A 23,196-nucleotide genomic window follows, 5' to 3' on the forward strand; every position below is an offset into this window, starting at 1 on the left:
ATCCTAGGGAAGAAAAATAAAACTGGGGGCATTACAATGCCTGACTTCGAATTATATTATAGAGCCACAATAATCAAAACAGCATGGTATTGGAAGAAAAGAGACACTCAGACCAATGGAACAGAATTGAGAGCTCAGAAATAAAACCACATATATATGGTCAAATAATCTTTGATAAAGAAGCCAAAAACTCACAATGGAGAAAAGAAAGCCTCTTCAATAAATGGTGTGGGAAAACTGGAGAGCCACGTGCAAAAGAATGAAAGTCGACTACAGTTTGTTTCCTTTTATCAAAATTAATTCAAAATGGATCAAAGACCTAAATATAAGACCTGAAACAATAAATTACACAGAAGAAAACATATGTACTAAGCACATGGACCTTGGCCATAAAGAGCATTTTATGAATTTGACTCCAAAGGCAAGGGAAGTGAAGGCAAAGATAAATGAATGGGACTACAGCAGACTAAGAAGCTTTTGCACAGCAAAAGAAACTGACAACAAAACAAACAACCAACTAAATGGAAGATGATATTTTAAAACAACAGCTCCAATAAGGGCATAATATCCAAAATACAAAAAGAACTCACAAAACTCAACAACAAACAAGCAAACAATCCAATAAAAAAATGGAAAGAGGACATGAACAGTCACTTTTCCCAGGAAGAAATACAAATGGCCAACAGATGTATGAAAAGATGTTTATTTTCACTAGTTATTAGAGAGATGCATATCAAAACTATATATAAAAAAATTCTCATCTTCACTTGCTATTAGAGATATGCAAATAAAAACTACAATGAGATACCACCTCACACCTGTTAGATTAGCTATTATCAACAAGACAGGTAATAACAAGTGTTGGAGAGGCTGTGGAGAAAAAGAAACCCTCACTCACTGTTGGTGGAAATGTAAAGTAGTACAACCATTATGGAAGAAATTATGGTGGTTCCTCAAAAAATTAAGAATAAACTACCATTTAACTCAGCAATCCCTCTACTGGGTATATACCCCCAAAACTCAAAAACATTGGTACGTGAAGACACATGCAGCCCCATGTTCATTGCAGCATTTTTCACAGTGGCCAAGACATGCAAACAACCAAAAAGCCCTTCAATACATGATTGGATAAAGAAGATGTGGTACATATATACTATGAAATACTATTCATTCATAAGAAATGATGACAAAGGATCATTTACGACAACATGGATGGAACTTGATAAGATTATACTGAGTGAAATAAGTAAATCAGAAAAAACTAACAACTCTATGATTCCATACATAGGTGGGACACAAAATTGAGACTCAAGGACATGCACAAGAGTGCAGTGGTTACCAGGGGGAGGGGAAGGGAGGAGAAGGAGAGGGTTGGGGGAGGTTAGGGGCATAAAGAAAACCAAATAAAAGGTGATGGAGGATAATTTGACTTTGGGTGATGGATATGCAACCTAATCAAATGTCAAAATAATCTGAGATATTTTTTCTGAATCTATGTACTCTAATTGATTAATGCCACCCTGGTAAAATTAATTGTCCAAATAAAATTAAAAATAAAAGAGAAAAGTGACAAAAACTCTAATGATATATTTCTCAATGTGTATCCCATCATTAAGCAGCATATGACAATATTCTTGGTTCATTCTTTTTTCTCAGATGGCATTTACATCCAATACAGAATTTGTCCACTTCTCATCTCCTCCATTGCTACATTCCAATCCAAGTCATCATATTTCACCTGTATTATTATAAAAATCTAATTTTTTCCTGCCTTTACTGTTACTAATAAACAACAGAGGCAAATATCCCTGCTATTACAGACCTGACATTCCAGTAAAGGAATGCTGACAATAAACAAGATGAATATGTAAAATAAAAAAGAGGAAGAAGTGGGAGTCTGGAGTTTCGAACTTGATCTTAGCATGTTTCTTTAGAAGGGAGTATTTAAACAATAGGTGCATGCAGATATCTGAGGGAACAGTTTCTGGGAAAAGGAAGAGAAAGTAAAAATATCCTGAGCCAGAATCATAATTAGTGGGTTCAAGGAAAAGGAAGGCAACAAGGGTGAGTAGAACAGAGTTAAAAAGAAATACAAGATTAGATGAAAATATAAGATGTAGGGCCTTGTAAACTGTGGTTAAGAGATTTTTAATCTGAGTATGAAGGTGAGACCCTGAAAGATTCTGAGACAAGAACAGATATGGCCTGTACTGTACACTGTTGTATCGCTTGTTCCTAGACCAGTGCCTGGTACATTAGTAACATATAAATACACATTTGTTGAGTGAATAAATCTGCTTTTTTACAAATGACAATACTGGGGCACAAAAATAATTAAGGGCACACAGTGTTAAAGTGAGATTTAAACATAAGTAATTTGGCACTTGTTACCAGTATTCTGCAGCTGTCTCTACACCAGCAAAAATGTAAGGTCACAGGGCTTAAAATAAGACACTGGCAGAAGTAGATCCAGGATTATGACCATTATCTTCATCCTTTAGCATTCTAAAAACAAATGCTCATATCCCTTATTTTGTTTTATTAAGAAAGGTAATACTAGTGTTAGTTGAACTATAAAATCCATAATTTTTATAAGTGCTCAATATTAAATATATTTAGATTATTTCCTAAAATAAAAAGAAAATTAAGATATCCCCCTTTCTAAAAATAAAATTATAAACCAACACATAAAAGACAAATTTTCAGCTTTGAGATTTTTGTTTTGTTTTGCCCTACCTATTCTACTATACACTTAAAAAAAAAAGTTATGTTGTTTAGAAGTTCAACATTATCAGGATCTGGAAGCACACAGCAAAATGATACAATTACTGGGGAGAGATTTAGGGACATACTCCACCTGGTTGTCATCAACTGAATATTTGAATTTTTTGGCAGAATCTTGAGCTAGAGCCAAGGAGGCCACATAGCCTACAAGCGCCACTCCAAAAGACTCTGTGATTACTGCAGAAAGCACACTCATTGAGGGAGTTTTAGGTGAAGGAATTCTGTGAAAAGAAATATCATAGTGAAGTTACTGACTTTCATGTAATTTCTGTAACAACTTGCAATGACTTCAACTATGATAATAATTCTGAAGTTTACACAGACTAACTAAAATATCCATGAGAAAACCAAGCAGCCTTACCCTTAGAAGACCTTTGTTTTCAACATTATTTAACAGAAAGCAAAATTGAAAGGAATACCACAGGGACAGCTCCATGTACCTGTCATTTACATCCAGGTCCACCACAGAAACTCTGACTCAACAAAAATTTTCTGTTTCAGAGCAAAAGCACATCTGGAGCATTCTTTCATTTGAATTTTCCAAGTATTTATTTGGCTGGTATTAGAGACTATGTCCCATGCCTTTAACACTATAGTGTTGTATGAGAATACTAGTTTACTGTGAACTACAATTCTTGAGTTAATCATTAATTACATTTGCCATTGAGTTCATAATCTTTATTTATCTTTTTGAGAGTACATTTATTGAAGCTGGTTACAGTGAAACAAGTAAGAACTTAGAAGAACCAACAGGAAAGAACTTAGTGGAGCTATTTTGGCCTTGAAGACAGGTTCAAGTGGTTAGCCCAAGAAGAGCTGCCATTACTCATTACACCCCTAGTTGAAAATCTTGTGGGGACACCTAGAACTTAGGAGTTGCACACCTGAAATAGAAGAAAGGTGTTGGCATGCTCATGAGAAGGAGGGTGATTAATTATTTTTAACTCTATTCTTTCATAGCACACTTAACTATGCATCACATAAGAAAATATGTATAAAGGCTCCATCTACCCTTTGTTGCAAAATATAAAACCATAGTTAATTGTTTCTTAGTTTTAAAGAACTATTTAAAAATTTTTTTCAACTAATATCTGACCATTTTTCTTCTGGTCTTTTGAAAACCACTTGTGTCAAACAAAGTATTATCATTTATTTATTCCTGATGATGGTTTGGAAAATCCACCTCTCCTCAATAGAAAATCCATCTGAGTCAAAAGGTAAGGGAATGCTTGTTAATTTAATATCTAGTATGTAAGTAGCATTCTCAGCCTTTTCATATTAACTTTATGAAAAACAAACCATTTTGAGAAAGGTTACATAAATGTATCTAAACTACAGAATGAATATTAGTAAAGATTGAATCTCAGCTTCATCTAATTTCAATGCCACGCACTTTTGTTGATTTCTTAAAAGTCTGGGTCTGCAAAGTTTACTCAAAATACAGGGGGTCCTCAGATTACAAAAGTCTCGACATACAATGTTTCAAGTTTACAATGCTCACTCCCATAAAAACTTAAAAAAATTGAAACATAAATGTTTCAGCTTATGCTGCTAGCATTGTACTTAAGGACTATGTGGGCAAATTAGTTTGTTTGCATGCAGTGGAAGAATACATAATAATGCAGCATTTGAGTGAGGGAGTTGGTGTCTCCCGGTATGCTTACTTATGCCATTCTGAACTGTTAAATGCACAAGTGTTCCGTTGTTAGGCTAGGGTGTGTTTCAACCTACACCAAAATTTGGGTCATGTCACTGTCGTAGAAATGGAACTGTGTTGTAACCTGAGGATGCCCTGTAAGGGAAAATTAGAGTAGATGAAGAATAGGAATAATTTCTTTAACTACTTGCTAAAGTTTACCCCCCAAAACAAAGTGGCTTGTATCATTTACAGGTTGGAAAATAGGCTATACAAATGTACTACCATTTCAAAAGTATAAGAACTTTTGTTTCATAAAAATTAAGCTTGCCTAATGATTAATAACAATAAACTAACCTAAAAAGAAAAAAATAAATTAACTTTTGAAGATGGAAAAGTAAATAACTTTTCAGAAAAACCAAATTGACTCAGATAATCATTAACCTATAACTGCATAAAGATTGAAGAAAGGATTTTTAAAAATTATCTTTTTAATCTCTGGAAATTTTTCCTTGGTTCCTCCATTTTGATGTAGTTAAAAATCAAAATCTGGGGCCCTGGCCGGTTGGCTCAGCAGTGGAGCATCAGCCTGGCGTGCGGGGGACCCGGGTTCGATTCCAGGCCAGGGCACATAGAAGTGCCCATTTGCTTCTCCACCGCCCCCCCTCCTTCTTCTCTGTCTCTCTCTTCCCCTCCCGCAGCCAAGGCTCCATTGGAGCAAAGATGGCCCGGGCACTGGGGATGGCTCCTTGGCCTCCGCCCCAGGTGCTAGAGTGGCTCTAGTAGCGGCAGAGCGACCCCCCCGGAGGGGCAGAGCATCGCCCCTGGTGGGCAGAGCTTCGCCCCTGGTGGGCGTGCCGGGTGGATTCCGGTCGGACGCATGCGGCAGTCTGTCTGACTGTCTTTCCCCGTTTCCAGCTTCGGAAAAATACAAAAAAAAAAAATCAAAATTTGGGACTAGAATATAAAAATATAAAGAACAACAAACTAACTTTGGCCCAATTTATAAATATTGATGTGTATAGTTCTTTAAAAGGAAATAACTCATAAGACATCCCCTTTTTCTGAAGATGCCTTTGTTTTCTATCATGCTGTATTTGGAACAACCTTTTACTTTTAAGAGTGAACACTTCTTGTTAATCTTCCTTTTAGTGTTCAGAGGAAAACTTTAAGATGGTAAGGAAACGATGCCTTCTCCTCCACTCTATCTTTTCCCTCACCATTATATACACAGGCCTATGGGTTTGCTATTTCAGAATATCCTGTGTACATTTACTAAGTTTTAAGTGAAATAAGAATAGCCATAAGAATATGTAAGTGGAATGGTGAAGACTAAATATTAGAGCATGACTCCAATTTTGAAATCCACTGCCTCTCATTTTAAATATATATATATATTTTTGTAAAGAATTACCAAATTTTTTACTTGAAGCAATGTTGTAAAGTAAATTATCAAATTTTCTGATTATATGAAAATATTTTAAAAAGTTAGATTATCTCTACATGTTAATTACTTGTTTTTATCACCTAAGAATAAAAATTAATGAAAATTTTGTCCCTTACAGGTTCTTTGAAAGGAATAAATCGATACCACCTACTTCCACTCCCTTCTCTCATCAAAAACAAACAAACATACAAACACAAAAATGAAAAATAAAAAGACCACATTACCCTTTTGGAATATGACCAACTACTTCTAATCCATATGTGTTTTCCATATTGGTATGATAACAAACAAATGATGCAGCAATAATCTGTGTGGTTCCATTTGAAAAGAGATAAAAAAAACATTACTAGTATCCTTTAAACACCTTTTTTAAAAATTCTGTTTAAAAGTAAACATTGTTCATGTTTTCTGTGATTGTCAAAAGCAATATAGCAGTTGTACAATTTTTTAAAATTAAGAAATTTTAAAATTCAAAAAATATATCTGACATTTGAGAACACTTAATTTGCAGTCTCAAAAATTAAATGGCATTACAGTATTTGTAAAAATATTCTGCCCTATGTCAACCCAATTATATCTAATTTTGCAGGAGAGCAAAACACAGATTATAGGTGTGTGTGTACAGATAACACAATCCAACATTAACACTTTGCATTGATATTCCTAATATAGATTAGTAACAAAAAGGATTTATAATCTCTTACAGTATTTTTAAATTTTGAACTTTTACTATTTCTTGAAGAAAATATGCTTTCTAGAATCTCAGGTGCCTTACAAACTGCTCTGTGATATATGATAGATGACATAGGATATGATAAGCAAGGTCACATGTTCTCTGTCAGTATTCACAATCATCTTTAAATGTATATTGAGAACTCAAATTAACTTTTGTTTTACCAGCCACGCCACCCTTGTGTTTTGCATCTATTTTTACAGTCCCTTACTATCATTCTAATGATTTTAATAAATGCTGAAAATTCCACATGGTTATGGAATTCCACTTTGGTAGCAGTTTTGAATTGTTTATATGCTACATTTTTTGTTAAAAAGTGATACACTGATTATCTACCTAAAGTAAAAATTTACCATATTCATGACCAAAAAAAAATAGTAACAAAATCACACTAGCAAAATAAAGAATATTTAATAATTAATGTTCATTAATATTATTTTGTAAGGTTTTTTTTAAATCTTTTTTGTTCTCTTTGGTAATATTTAACTGAATTTGTAGAGGTTTTCAAAACATGAAATAGATTTTAAAAAACAAAACACCCTTAAAAGGTTTTTACAAAGCTAACAAAACTTTACAAATCGTACTGTTAAAATTTATAAATATTGTGATAATAGTGTTTTTTAAATAGGACAGTAGTAATTTAAAAATCAAGGAGGACAGAAAAAGACTTTGCTTGGGGCAATGGGCACATAATGGAGTGTGTAGAGAATGTTTTATTGACTTGTACACTTGAAACTTGTATGGTTTTATTATCCAATGTCACACCAAAAATTTTATAAAAATTTGTTATTAATATACTTAAAAATTAACATTAAAAATACTTATACCAATTAATAAATTTAATTGCTAATATTTTTCATGAAATACAGGTATCCATATCAGATCAGAAAATATTGTCAGCTGTAAAAGAAATATACTACACCTACAAGATATTGAATATTGAAAATGAAAGCAAATACAATGTTCAATACACATAAACAATATTGAAGTTAAACCACTGAAGCCACTGAATTGGTTTTTCAGACAATTTCAGTCTTCTTTATTATATTTCTTTACAGAATTAAAATTCCCTTATCAATCAATTCACTGGTTTGTCTTTAGTATAATTTCAATAATATATGTGTTTATAAGACTAACACTGCCTTTAGATCTTGTATCCATTTGATTGAATCAAACTATACTCCTATATATCCATGAGTGTTATTTGATAAAATCTTTTGTTGTTCTTATAAAATCTAGCTTAATCCTTTGAAATGTTCTATCCTATGCCTCAGCAGCCCCACTTTGAGAGAATTAATATATAAACATAATTAAGCACATGTGATAATACTTTCTTACAATAATATTCTCTGAAGTATATATATATGAATCCTCCTGAAGATAGGAAAGAGATGGAGTAAGAAGGGTAAGGCCAGAGCTGGCTGTCCCCAAGCTTCCTAATTCTGTTAGAACTAAAAGGAGCAGAAGAATTCATTGATCAATTAGAGTACATAAGTTTTAGTTAAACATCTTTATAGCATTTGAACTGTTGATTGTGTTGTGTACCCATCACCCAAAGTCAAAGCACTCTTTGTTACTGCATACTTGTTCTTCTTTATGTCCCTCACCAACCCACCTCCCCCACATACTGCTCCCACTGGTACCACTTCACTTTTATCTATGTCCATGAGACTCAGCTTTATATTCCGCCTAAGAGTGAAATCATATGGGTTTTAGCTTTTTCTGATGTAATAATTTCACTCAGGATAATGTTCTCAAGGCCCATCCATTTTGTCATAAATGATACTATTGTCATTACTTCTTATGGTTGGGTAGTATTCCATTGCATATATGTACCATATCTTCTCTATCCGATCCTCTGTTGAAGGACAATTTGGTTGATTTCATGTCTTGGACATTGTGAATAATGCTGCAATGAATCTGGAGGTGCATGTTTCTATATATAGCAAACTTTTTGAGCTTTTAGGGTAGATACCCAGTAGAGAAATTTCTGGGTCATATGGTAGTTCAAGTCTTAATCTTTTGAGAAACTACCATAATTTCTTCCATAATGGCCGTACTAATTTGCATTCCCACCAGCAGTGAATAAGTGTTCCTTTTTCTCCACTGCCTCTCCAACACTTGTTATTACCTGTCTTGTTGATAATAGCTAATCTAATAGATATGAGCTGGTATCTCATTGGAGTTTTGATTTGTATTTCTCTAATAGCTAGTGAAGATGAGCATCTTTTTATAGGTCTTTGGCTGTTTGTATGTCTTCTTGTGAGAAGTGTCTGCTTAGGTACTTTCCCCATCTTTTAATTGGATTGTTTGCTTGTTTGTTGCTAAGTTTTGTGAGTTCTTTATATATTTTGCATAGTAACCCTTTTCAGAGCTGTTGTTTATAAATATCATCTCCTATTTGGTTGGCTTTTTGTTTTGTTGTCAGTTTTTTGCTGTGCAGAAGCTTCTTAGTTTTATATAGACTCATTCATTATTGTTGCCTTTACTTCCCTTGCCTTTGGGGTCAAATTCATAAATTTTTTTCTACATCCAAGTTCCATAAGTTTAGTACTTATGTTTTCTCTTATGTGAGATATTGTTTTAGATTTTATATCTGTCTTTTATCCATTTTGAATTAATTTTGTGCAGAGGGACAAACTATAATCAAGTTTTATTTTTTGCATGTGGCTTTCCAATTTTTCAACACAATTTATTGGAGAAAGTTTCTTTTCTACATTGTGTGTTTTGGACTCCTTTGTGAAAGATTATTTGTTCATATATCAATATATGTGATTTTATTTCTGGGCTCTCAGTTCTCTTCCTCTGGTCTGTATGTCTATTTTTCTACTAAAACCATGCTGTTTTGATTATTGTGGCTCTGTAATATAATTTAAAGTTAAGTAGTGTAATACCTCTTCCTTCCTTTTAGGATTGCTTTGACTATTTGGGTCTTTTTTATTGTTCCATACAAATCTGATAAATTTTTGTTCTAGTTCTTTAAAAACTGACATTGGATTTTAATTGAAATTACATTAAATATTTATATTAATTTGGGTAATGTGGTCATTTATATTGATTTTTCTAATCCATGAATATGGAATATTTTTCAAATTCATTGTTTTTCCCATTTCTTTCAGTAATGCTTTGTGGTTTTCAGTATGTAAGTCTTTCACATCTTTTGTTATATTTATTCTTAGGTTTCTTATATTTTTTCTGCAATAGCAAAAGGAAAATGTTTTTTAAATTTATTTTCTAAAGTTTCAATGTTGGCATATAGGAAAGTTGTCAATGTATATTGATTTACATGACCCTATTGATAGGGTCATATAATTTTTGTTCTTTGTTTTGTTGATGTGTATTACATTGACTGATTAACATATGATGAACCATCTTTGTGCTTTTGGATCGAATCCCACTTGATTGTGATTTTTTTTTTTTTTTTACAGAGACAGAGAGAGAATCAGAGAGAGGGATAGATAGGGACAGACAGACAGGAACGGAGAGAGATGAGAAGCAACAATCATCAGTTTTTTGTTGCGACACCTTAGTTGTTCATTAATTGCTTTCTCATATATGCCTTGACTATAGGGCTACAGCAGACTCAGTAACCCCTTGATCAAGCCAGTGACCTTGGGTCCAAGCTAGTGAGCTTTGCTCAAACCAGATGAGCCCACACTCAAGCTGGTGACCTCAAGGTCTCAAACCTGGGTCCTCCGCATCCCAGTCCAGTGCTCTATCCACTGTGGCACTGCCTGGTCAGGCATGATGTATTATTTTTTAATGTTTTGTTGTATTTAATTTACTAGTATTTTGTAGAGGATATTTGCATCTGTACTCATTAGAGATAATGTTCTCTAGTTTTCATTTTGTGTGTGTGATCTCTTTGCCAGATTTTGGTATCAGGATTATGTTGGCCTCATAAAATGTGTTAGGGAGTATTACTTCTTATTCTATTTTTTGGAAGACTTTGAGAAGGATAGGTACCAAATCCTCTATATCATGAGTGCTTCTTCACTTCATCCTCCCAAGTTATCACAGATCTTTATCTTCTCCCTTTTTATGTTATCGTTGTCAGAGATTATTCTTATTTTTATTGTGAACTTGAAACTTTAACTTGTAGTTTTGATTTATTTTGTTCTTTTTATCTGGTCAAATACCCCCCTTGAGTATTTCCTGCAGGGGTCATTTTCTGGTGATAAACTTCCTTGGCTTTTGTATATCTGCAAAAGTTTTTATTTCTTCTTTGTATTCGAAGGATAGCTTGGATGGATAATATTCTTGGCTGATAATTTTTCTCTTTCAGTGCTTTAAATGTTTGAGTCCACTCTTTTTTGCCTTGTAGAATTTCTGCTAAGAAGTCTGATGATAATCCAATAGGATTATTGTTCCTTTATATGTTATATTCTTTTTTTCTTAGCTGCTTTGAGGATTCATTCTTTGTAATTTATTTTTGACAATTTTATTACTATGTGTCTTGGAAAAGGTCTTTTTGGGTTGAGGTTAACTCAGTGCTCTGTTTGCTTATTGGATTTGTGGATCTAATTCTTTCCATAGGTTTGGGAAGTTCTCATCTATTATTTGTTTGAATAGGCTCTACATTCCTTGCTCCCTCTCTTCTCCTGCTATATCCATTATTCAAATACTGCTCACTCTGATGGAGTCAGACAAACCTTGTTCTTTTATTTATTTTTTAGTTCATGAATCTCTCTCTTCTTCTATCTGTAGCATTTCTAGTTGCCTGTCTTTGATGTCACTAATTTTCTCCTCTATTTGACCTGTTCTGTTAGAAAAACTTGCTACCTAATTTTTCAGTTTATGTATTGAGTTCTTTATCTTTGTTTGGTTATTTCTTAAAGTTTCAATCTTCTTAGTGTAGTATCCATTTTGTTCATCAATTCTGTTTTTTAGCTCATTAAATTGTCTATTAGTGTTGTCTTGAATCTCAGTGACTATTTTCAGAACTTCAATTTTGAATTCTTTGTCATTTAACTTTAATGTTTCCATATAATTGAGCTTACTTTCTAGATATTTTTTATTTTTTATGAACTATGTTTCTTTCTTGTGTAGCCATGGTATTCAAATTCTCCTTCCTTGTTGGCAGTATGAGAGCAGTATGGTTAAAACTCTAACAAATATTCAACTAAAAATAAAAGTGAAAAAATAAAATGTAATATATTAACTTTTAAAAATAATGACTATTAAAAAAGAAAAACAAATAAATAATAAAAATGACAATATACCCACATAAAATATAAGAATAAAAATATAAAAGAAAAGAAAATTCAAAAGTGAAAAAGAAAGAAAAGATAAATATATTTCATTTGTGAGAGGTAGTTCTGTTTTGCTCCAGTAGGTGGTGCTGTAGTACAAATTTTAGCTCTGTAAAATTTCTTGGCTGACCTCCACTGAGATATTGACTTCTCAATGGTATAAGCAGGATTGAGATTTCACTGGTGGATAGAGCCTGTTTTGAGGGCTTTATGGCTTTACAGCTTTAGCAATGGTGATCTCTGGTTTCAGTTGCTCCATCCCATGTCTCAACAGACCAGGGTATCAGACTCACCTCTGTTTTCAGTAAAAGACTAGCTCTGGAGTGTTAGCTTTAGAGTCTGTCTCTGCAACTCTTTGTACCCTGCGAGATGAGAGAGATCAAGTCTAGGAGTCTCAGGGGCCATAATTTGGTTTTTTTGCCAAGGGTCTGTGCTGCATGCAGGCTGACAGCTGAATGAGAGAACACTGGCTGTGACCCCTTGTTCTGCCACCCCTTTGGTTTAGTATCTACCATTCTGCCCCTCAAACTCACTGCTCCTCCACACAGGATACCCAGTCATTCTGGGTTCCTCCCCTCTCTGTAGCCCTGGCAGAGAAAAACCCAAACAATTCGGGCTTCTCTTTTTTCTGGAACTTCTGCAGGCAAAACCCTGGAGAGTCTGAGCCTCTTCTCTCTCTAGAGCCACCTGCTACTGTGATTTGTCTTCTACCTCCCTTTTCAATCCTTCCCACTTTTAGTCCATCTGGAGTGCAGATCTTTCAGGTAAGTCTGCCATTCCAGCTGGGGTTGCTTCACTGTGCTATATTTATTCAATTTATTGAAATTTTTAAGGGGAAAGATGAGGAGTATCTCTCATGCCATTACTCTGCCATCCTTATTTAATATTTTGAACTATAACTGTTAAATAGTTGGCCCTCATTTGCTTTAGGTCTTGCACATACTAGGAACACCAGTGTATAAGGATTATCTTTCATTTTTTAAATGAAGATAATTCTTACTATCTTTGCTTTGAATCAACAGCTACTTTATTACTAGTACAAGGGTCTTCTTCCCTAAGGTTATTTTTAATTTTTGGATTCATAAAATTTATGTAATAAACCTTTCTAAGATATAATAAGAATTTCTCAATATCCACAGGACTTTGAAATAAAATAAAATGTTTCACAGTTGTTGATGTCAAAACTAACAATAATTATAATACCCTCTATTTTTATGGTTTATTTATATAGATAACATACATTACATGAATCTCTACAAATTATCCTAAATATGGAATAAAACAGCTATGGAAAAAGTCCATCTGTAATTAGTTTTACAGAAATGAGGCATATCTTTCTGAGTTTTTAATCTGCTAACATTAATATTTACATCAACCTAGACCATTTTAGTAGTATCAAAGAATATTTCAGTAAATTAAATTATTTATATACTACTTGTCATATACATGTATAACCCAAAGACCATTAAAAATACTAAAACTAAAAACTTCTGCCATAAACCTTTGGAACAAAGTATAATTCTTTTACAACAACAATTAAAACATATCATAGAGGAACTGCCCTGGCCAGTCAAATTATAGGTAACCTTTAATTAAAGCAAAATTAAGTTAGTAAAAAAGTGTTAATAAGTTTCCAAATAATTAATGGATATTTGTCAATTGATAATATGCATGCATATACTATAAAGATTCTATGTTAACAAAATGTGGAGTGTGATTTCACTCTTTATTGCTTTGGAGAGGATTACAACAGAAATTTTTTGAGCCTCACCCTTAGAAATGCCTTCTTATTCAAGATCTTTAACTATATATTATTTTATTTATGTAAAAAATTACAAGAATATGAGAAATGCTCTATTATTTGAAAATGTCTCTTTTTAAAAATAGTTGACTCAAAATGATTCTTATTCTTACATTAATATATAACCAAGAAAACTAGATATGTTTTAATGAAAGACAAGAATAGCTGTGGATTATGTAAACAAAATAGTAAACCTCCACAGGTTACCCCAACAATTGGCAAACATTGTAGGACAGAATGCTAATTGTTGATTTTATACTTACCAAAACTAAATCGACAGGAAGAACAACTTTAATTTTCTTTTTAAACTGTTCATTTAACTCTTTAACCAGAACAAGTATCACAATGCTCAGCAAGGATAAGATCACTACTTCCAGTCGAACAGACTTGATGTTTTTGAAGACATATGTGTAGGTCTGCAGTGATGAGAAAAAATACAAAGAAAATTTAGGGTCACCCAAATATAACATCTAGACTCTAATGAATTTAGTGATGTTTTACAAAAATATGTTAATGTTGTGGGATAATATTCATTTAAATATACAAAACTACTTTGCACTTGATGCTTCCATCAACTCAGGGTTTGCTTCTTTGTATACAAGAACACTATACATGACTTCTTCCCAGACACTTCAATGTCAAAACTGGTTAATTACATGTAGATTTATTGTTAAGTGTAGTGAGGGAACTTCATAGACTCACTTGAATCCCACCATTCTTCTTCAAACCCCAAAATCAAATGTACACATGTACAAGTCACACATAAATGAGTTAAGTACTGGTATTTAACTAAAATCAGATATTTGACTTAACATAAAATATTACTATTGTTCTCAGTCATTCAATATTTTATTTATTTGTTTATTGCTACATACTTTATGCTGAGCATTATGCTTGATTCTAAGTCTACAAAGGTAAACAATTTAGATAAGCTCAGTATTTATAGTGCTAACAGTCCAGACTATAAGTTGCAAATTAAAGCAACAAATTAGTGCAGTACAATGTTATAAACATAAAAGGAGCACCTGGAATATATGTTTCTTCTAGATGTGTTAGTGGTCAGCAGAGTCCTCCTTAAAAAACGATATACAGAAATTAGCCAGATTAAAAAAGAAATAAGGGAAAGGAGTTTGTTTTGCCTAAAATGCACATTTGAAAAACACAGCATAGATGTGATAAGAGTGTATATGAGAGGGACAGACAAGAAAAGAGATGAGATGACAGACAAGAAAAGAGATGAGATGCAGCAATTCTGTGTTGTGGCATCCTAATTGTTCATTGATTGCTTTTTCATATGTGCCTTGACAGCAAATGACTCCTTGCTCAAGTCAGCAATCTTAGACTGAAGCCAGCAACCTTTGAGTTCAAGCCAGCAACCACAGGATCATATCTATGATCCCACGCTCAAGCTGGCAACCTTGCACTCAAGCTGGTGGGCCTGCACTCAAGCCAGATGAGCCCATGCTCGTAAGCCTGTGACTTCAGGGTTTTAAACCTAGGTCCTCAGCATCCCAGACTGATGCTCCATCCACTGCACAACTGCCTGTTCAGGTCAAAAAATATTTTTTTTTTATTTGAGTGTACTTTTTATTTATATTTTTCTTACTTTTTACATTCAATTTTATTTTGCACTGGTTCCAGATGTACAACTTAGTGGTTAAACAATAATATATTTTACATATTGTTTCTTTCAATATTTCCAGTACCAACTGACACCATACATAGTTATTACAATATTAATCATATAACCCCTATGATTTACATCCCCATGACTATTTTGAAACTACCAATTTATACTTCTTAATCCCTTTACCTCTTTCACCTAGTCTCCCAAAACTCTCTCCCTCCGGCAGCCACCAGTCTGCTCTGTTTTAATGAGCTGGTTTCTTTTTCATTTGTTTGTGTATTTTGTTCTTTATATTTCACATATAAGTGAAAACATATATTATTTGTCTATATGCTCAGACATTTTACTGAGCATAATACATGATCCATCCATGTTGTTGCAAATGGTAAGATTTTATAATTTTTTACAGTTGAATAATATTCTATTGTATCTATGTACAACAATTTTTTATACACCATTCAATTCATGGACACTTGGGTTGCAATAATTGAATGCATATATTCTTTCCAAGTAGTGCTATGGGTTTCTTCAGATAAATACCCAGAAATGAGCCTGACCAGGCAGTGGCGCAGTGGATAGAGCATCGGACAGGGATGCAGAGGACCTAGGTTCAAGACCCCGACGTTGCCAGCTTAAGTGCGGGCTCATCTGGTTTGAGGAAAAGCCCACCAGCTTGAACCTAAGGTCGCTGGCTCCAGCAAGGGGTTACTCGGTCTGCTGAAGGCCTGCAGTCAAGGCACATATGAGAAAGCAATCAATGAACAACTAAGGTGTTGCAATGCGCAATGAAAAACTAATGATTGCCCTGGCAGGTTGGCTCAGCGGTAGAGTGTCGGCCTAGCGTGCGGAGGACCTGGGTTCGATTCCCGGCCAGGGCACACAGGAGAAGCGCCCATTTGCTTCTCCACCCCTCCGCCGCACTTTCCTCTCTGTCTCTCTCTTCCCCTCCCGCAGCCAAGGCTCCATTGGAGCAAAGATGGCCCGGGCGCTGGGGATGGCTCTGTGGCCTTTGCCTCAGGCGCTAGAATGGCTCTGGTCGCAACATGGCGACGCCCAGGATGGGCAGAGCATCGCCCCCTGGTGGGCAGAGCATCGCCCCTGGTGGGTGTGCCGGGTGGATCCCGGTCGGGCGCATGCGGGAGTCTGTCTGACTGTCTCTCCCTGTTTCCAACTTCAGAAAAATGGAAAAAAAAAAAAAAGAAAGAAAAACTAATGATTGATCCTTCTCATCTCTCTCCATCCCTATCTATCCCTTTCTCTGAATTACTCTCTGTCTCTGTAAAAAAATAAATAAATAAATAAATACCCAGAAATGAAATCTCTAGGTCATGAGGCAGTTCCATTTTGAATTTTTTGAGGAACCTCCACACTGTTTTCCATAGAAAGCACCAATCTGTACTCCTACCAAGAGTGCATAAGGGTTCCCTTTTCTCAATAAACTCATAAATATTTATCATTTATAGATTGGTTGATGATACCCATTCTAAGGGTGAATGGTAATATCACTTTGTAGTTGTAATTTGGATTTCTTTGACAATTAGTGACTTTAAGCATCTTTTCATATGTCTATTGGCCAACTATATGTCTTATTTGAAGAAGTGTTTATTCAGGTCACTTGCCCATTTGAACTAGATGATTTGTTTCTTTGGTGTCAAGTTTTATAAGTTCTTCATAATTTTTGGATATTAACTCCTTATCAGATGCATCATTGGTGAATATGTTCTCCCATTAAGCTGGTTTTATTTTTATTTTTTTAATGATTACTTTGCTATGCAAAAATTTTTTAGTTTGATGTAGTTCCATTTGTACAGTCTCATATATTTATTTCCCTTGCCTGTGGTGATATGTCAGAAAAAAATTGTTATAAAAAATATCCAAATATTTTTGCCTATATTTTCTTCTAGAATTTTTATAGTATATGAGTCTAACAATTAGACTTTAATCTAAGCCATTTTGAGTTTATTCTTGTATATGGTGAAAGAAGGTGGTCTAGTTTTATTTTTTTAATATATCTGTTCAGTTTTTCCAAAATCATTTCTTGAATATATTTTTTATTCCATTGTATGTTTGTCAAATATTAATATATCATAAAAGTGTAGGTTCATTTCTTAAATTCCTATTCTATTCCATTAATCTATGTCTGTTTTTATTCCAGTATCAGAGGGTTTTGATTACCATGGCCTTGTAGTGTAGTTGGATATCAGATAGCATTATTCATTCAACTTGGTTGTTCTTTTTCAAGATTGCTGTTCTTATTCAGGGTCTTTAGTAGATCCATATAAAGTTTTCAAACATTTGTCTTAGTGCTATAAAATATATCATTGGTATCCTGATAAAAATTGTGTTGAATCTATAGAATACTTTGAGTAGTATGGAGATTTTAATTCTTTCTATCCATGAATACTGTATATGCTTCCACTTATTTATATCTTCTTCAATTTCTTTCACCAGTACTTTTTAATTTTCTAAGTATAAATTTTTCACGCCCTTGGCTAAATTTATTACTAGGTATTTTATCTTTATTATATGCAGCTTAAGTGTCTGTTTGTCACCGATAGCTTATTGGTTGCTTGCGTAACTGTACTAGCCAATGGGGTGAAGTTGCCACGCTGAACACAAATTGAGTGGGTCAGGGGGAAGGTGAACATTTGTTTGCATTGGCAATCATCTGTTTTACATAAAAACTACGTCTTAACATAATTTCTTTTAAGAATGCCTCCTAGAAAATGCAGCACTGAAGAGGAAAGAAAAGGAGCTAAAGCTGCACAAAAACGGCTTTCTCGACAAAAAGAAACCACTGAGCAGAGAAAGACAAGGCTTGCTTCAGTCGCAGAGCAAATGCGTCTTTCTCGGCAAAATGAGACTGATGAGCATAGAGAAACAAGGCTTGCCTCAGATGCAAGACAAAAAAGTCTGTCTCGACAAAATGAGTCCCTTGGACAAAGGCAGGAGAGAAATGCAAAAAAACGACAGAGTAATGCTGACTGAAACGCAAAAAGGATTAAAACAGTTTCAAATGGAGAAACTTTCATTTTTGAGCATTCCTCTGGTGACATGAATATTAAATGTGAACACTATCAGTCCTTAAACTTCAAGTTAGAAACTAATTGATTTGACTGTGGCAAGAAAGGATTTTCTCAATGTTGTAAGTACGGAAACATTGTAAAAAGTGATGGAAAGATCTACACAAGAAATGTTGTGTACAAAGAGATCTTTGACATGTGAATTAACATTTTATTATTTAAATCACCTTTACTTATTGAGCTAGCGGTGGCTCTTAAGAAATGTACTGCCAGTGGTTTCCTTCATTGCACTCTACTTTAAGCAATTAAGAAAGTAGAAGGGGGAAACCCGTGGGGCAGTAAGCAAAGGGGCGTCCTTGCCGCCTGCCCTGAGTAATTCAGTTTGAATTAGCAGACACCTTTGCACAAATCATTTTAATTACAATTTATAATATCTAGAACAGCAGTCATTTCGTATGACCACCGGGATTTCTAGTTTTTTATAAAGCAATTATTAATGCAATTTTTTCTCAATTTCCATTTTTGATTATTTATTATTGGCATATAAATTTTCAAATGATTTCTGTATACTTATTTTGTATCCTGCTACTCTACTGAATTCATTTATCAGTTCAAATAGATTTTTGGTGAAATCTTTAAAGTTTTCTACATACAGTATCATGTCATCTACAAATAATGAGAGTTTTACTTTTCCTTTCTCATTTGTATGTCTTTCAATTCTTCTTGTTCTCTGATTGCTATTGTTAAGACTTCCAGTACCATGTTGAATAAGAGTGGTGAAAGTACATTGTTTTGTTCCCAATCTTAAGAGAAGCTCTTGCAGTTTTTGCCCATTGGTAAAATTCAGCAGTGAAGGCGCCTGGTCCAGGACTTTTGATGGTTAAAAGTTTTCGATAGCTGCTTCAATTTCACTAGTTGTAATTAATTGGTTTATTCAGATTATCTGATTCCTCCTGATTCAGTTTTGTATATTTCTAGAAATGTATCTATTTCCACCAGATTGTCTAATTTGTTGTCATATAGTTGTTCATAAGTACCATGATGTTTTAATTATTATGGCTTTGCAGTATAGTTGAGTATCAGATAGTATGTTACCTTAACATTGTTTTAATTAATTATTTTCATTGAAAAGTTTTTGTGGTTCTATATAATTTTTTTAATTCCTTTCTCTCATTTTGCTTTTAATATTTTGATAGGAATTTCCTTGAATCTATAGATTACAATAAAATTATGTTTTCATTAATTGTAACTTTTTCATTTTCTTCCTTGAGTGTCTAATCATTTTATGAGTATTTTCCCTCCTGAATTAAATTTATTACTAGGCATTCCAATGCTCTCAGTATCATTTGTTGAAGACACTTTTTTTCTCCATTATGTGTTTTTGGCTCCTTTGTCAAAGATTAACTGGCTATATAACATGATTATATTTCTGGGTTCTAAATTTTATTTCCTTGATCTATATATTGCTTCTGCAATTCATCATCCTTTGATACTGCAGAACTTTATCCTCTCTCCTTTTGTGTCATTATTGTCACAGATTATCTTTGTTTTTATTGTGAGCTTGTTGGAACTTTTACTTGTAGTTTTGATTTGTTTTGTTCTTTGTATCTGGTTAAATATTCCCCTTGAGTATTTCCTGCAGTGGGGATTTTCTGGTGATAAATTTCTTCAACTTCTGTATCTGAAAAAGTTTTAATTTTTCCTTCATATCTGAATGATAACTTTGGTAGGTATAGCATTTTTGGCTGGTAAGTCTTTTCTCTCAATACTTTGAATATTTATGTCCACTCTCTTTTGGCTTGTAGAGTTTCTAAAAAGAATTCTGATGATAACCTAATGGACCTTCCTTTATTTGTCATGTTTGTTTTTTATTAGCTCCCTTGAGGATTCTTTCTTTCCCAAGAATTTTTGTCAATTTTATTATGTTGTGTCTTTGATAAGGTCTGTTTGGGTTGAGGTAACTCAGCATTCTGTTTGCTTCTTGCATTTAAGAATCTAATTCTTTCCATAGGCTTGGAAATTTCTCATCAGTATTTTGTTTAAATTGGCCTGCCATTCACTTTTGTCATTTTGGGGGGGGTTTTTTGTTTGTTTGTTTTTGTTTTTTTGGGGGGGGGTTTTGAAAAAATATCTATTATTCCTGTATTGTTCTTTTTAAAGGAGTCTGACAATTATTGCAGAGTTCCATCATATTTTTTTAATTTGTGAGGCTCTTTCTTTCTCTCTGTAGCAACTCCAGTTGAATGTCTTTGATGTCACTGATTCTCTCCTCTATCTGACCTGTTTGTTAATTAAACTTTCTACCTCATTTTTTTAATTCATGTATTGAGTTATCTATGTTTTGTTATTTTTTAAAGTTTCAATTTTTTTGGTGAAGTACTTCTTTTTTCATTAATTTAGGCTTTTCTGGTTTTTGTTTGTTTGTTTTTTGAGCTTATTAAATGGTCTAGTAATGTATTCTCACATTTCATTGAGTATTTTTAGAATTTCAATTAGGAGTTCTCTTTAGTTTAACCTCAGGTTTTTCATGTGGTTATGATCACCTTCTGGAGATTTTTATTTTTCTTTTTGAATTACATCTCTTTCTTTTGTAACCATGGTATTCAATTTTTTCTCCTTTAGTTCATTCTGTGTGTGGATATTTCAAGCTGGCTTGCAAGCCTAGCTGGGGTTCCTTCACTGAGTTATAGCTGTTCAATTTTTTGAAATATCACAGGTACCTTTATGCAACCATAACCTAATGTCATCTAGTTTATGTTTAAAACAACCAAGCAAATGGGTACAGAAGAAAAGTACTTCAACAGGATGAGGGCCATATATGACAAACCATCAGCCAATATTATAATAAATAGTGAAAAAGTGAAGGCTTTTCCTCTAAAGTCAAGAACAAGGCATGGCTTCCCACTTTCCCCAATCTTATTCAACGTAGTACTGGAAGTATTAGCCAGAGCAATGAGGTAAGAGAAAAAAATAGAAGACATCCATATTGGGAAAGAAGAGGTAATGGTATCACTTTCTGCATATAATCTGATCTTGTAGATAAAAAACAAAAGATTTTACTAAAAAAACTATTAAAAACAATAAACCAACACAGCAAAGTTGCACTGCACAACAATCAATATATAAAAATGTACAACTAGGCCCTGGCCAGTTGGCTCAGTGGTAGAGTGTTGGCCTGACGTGCAGAAGTCCCAGGCTCGATTCCCGGCCAGGGCACACAGGAGAAGCATCCATCTGCTTCTCCACCCCTCCCCCTCTCCTTCCTCTCTGTCTCTCTCTTCCCCTCCCGCAGCCGAGGCTCCACTGGAGCAAAGATGGCCCAGGCACTGGGGATGGCTCCTCGGCCTCTGCCTCAGGTGCTAGAGTGGCTCTGCTCACAACAGAGCAACGCCCCGGAGGGGCAGAGCATCGCCCCCTGGTAGGCAGAGTGTCGCCCCCTGGTGGGCATGCCGGGTGGATCCCAGTCGAGCGCATGCGGGAGTCTGTCTGACTGTCTCTCCCCATTTCCGGCTTCAGGAAAATACAGGAAAAAAAATGTACAACTATTCTGTATTCCAATAAAAAAATTTCAGAAAATAGACTAAAATTTTTATTTTATCATAGCAATAAAAAGAATAAAACAACATATCTAATAATAAACTTAACAAAGGATATGAAGGTCTTATGTACTGAAAACTAAGTATTACAGAAAGAAATTAAAAAATACACAATGAAATAAAAAAAATATTCCCTATTCATGGATTAGAAGAATCAACATAATTAAAATGGTCATATTATTCAAAGCCATATACAAATTTAATGAAATATCCATTAATATACAAAATTAATGCAATGCCTATTGTAATTCCAATACCACTTTTTAAATAAATAGAACAAAAATTACCAGGTTTGTATAGATCATAAAAGACCCTAAATAGCCAAAGCTATCCTGAGGGTGAATAAAGAAAGCCAGAGTTATCACACCGCCAGACTTCAAATTATACTGCAGAGCCATGACATTCAAAACAACATGGAATTGGCAGAAACACAGACATACAGTACAATGAAACATAATTCAGAACACAGAAATAAAGCCACATATATATGAATAAATAATCATCTGTGAAAGAGGCTAAAACACACATAAATGAAAAAAATCCTCTTCAATAAATTTTGCTGAAAAAAATTTAAACACTACATGCAAAAGAATAAAATTTGACTACAGTTTGTACCTTGAACAAAAATTAATTCAAAATGAATCATAGTCTAAATATAAGATCTGAAAAAGAAATTACATAGAAGAAAACACAGGTACTAAGCTCATGGACCTTGGCCATAGAAAATATATTCTGAATTTGACCTCAAAGGCAAAAAAAGTAGAGAAAAAAAAATGTCCATCCATATTGTCGCAAAAGATAAGATTTCCTTCTTTTTCATGGTCCCATAGTATTCCATTGTGTATATGTAGCATTGCTTTTTAATCCAATCATGCACTGATGGGCACTTGGGCTGTTTCCAGATCTTGGCTATTGTGAACAATGCTGCCATAAACATGGGGTGCATTCCTTCTTTTGAATCAATGTTTTGGTGTTCTTAGGATATATTCCTAAAAGTGGGATGGCTGGGTCTAAAAGACAGTTCCATTTTTAATTTTTTGAAGAATGTCCATATTGTATTCCACAATGGCTGCACCAGTCTGCATTCCTACCAGCAGTGCAGAAGGGTTCCCTTTTCTCCACATCCTCGCCAGCACTTATGTGTTGTTTTGTTAATGAGCGCCATTCTGACTTGTGTGAGGTGATATTCATTGTGGTTTTAATTTGCATTTACCTAATGATCAGTGATGTTGAACATTTTTATATACCTATTGGCCATCTGTATGTCCTCTTTGGAGAAGTGTCTATTTATTTCTTT

The 23,196-nt window shown here is 34.0% G+C and overlaps 1 protein-coding gene across 1 annotated transcript in view; it reads right to left on the reverse strand.

Moving 5' to 3' along the window:
* Positions 1-23,196, reverse strand: part of SLC26A7 (solute carrier family 26 member 7) — a 260,877-nt gene that overhangs the window by 136,218 nt on the left and 101,463 nt on the right. Inside the window, exons 5-7 of the mRNA XM_066264649.1 lie at positions 13,917-14,069; positions 6,092-6,174; positions 2,858-3,005 (exon numbers count right to left, since the gene is read on the reverse strand). Of these exons, the coding sequence (XP_066120746.1) occupies positions 2,858-3,005; positions 6,092-6,174; positions 13,917-14,069 (384 nt within the window). The remainder of the gene's footprint in view (positions 1-2,857; positions 3,006-6,091; positions 6,175-13,916; positions 14,070-23,196) is intronic.

Source organism: Saccopteryx bilineata, chromosome 3, assembly GCF_036850765.1.
Source record: "Saccopteryx bilineata isolate mSacBil1 chromosome 3, mSacBil1_pri_phased_curated, whole genome shotgun sequence".
Taxonomy (NCBI): Eukaryota; Metazoa; Chordata; class Mammalia; order Chiroptera; family Emballonuridae; genus Saccopteryx; species Saccopteryx bilineata.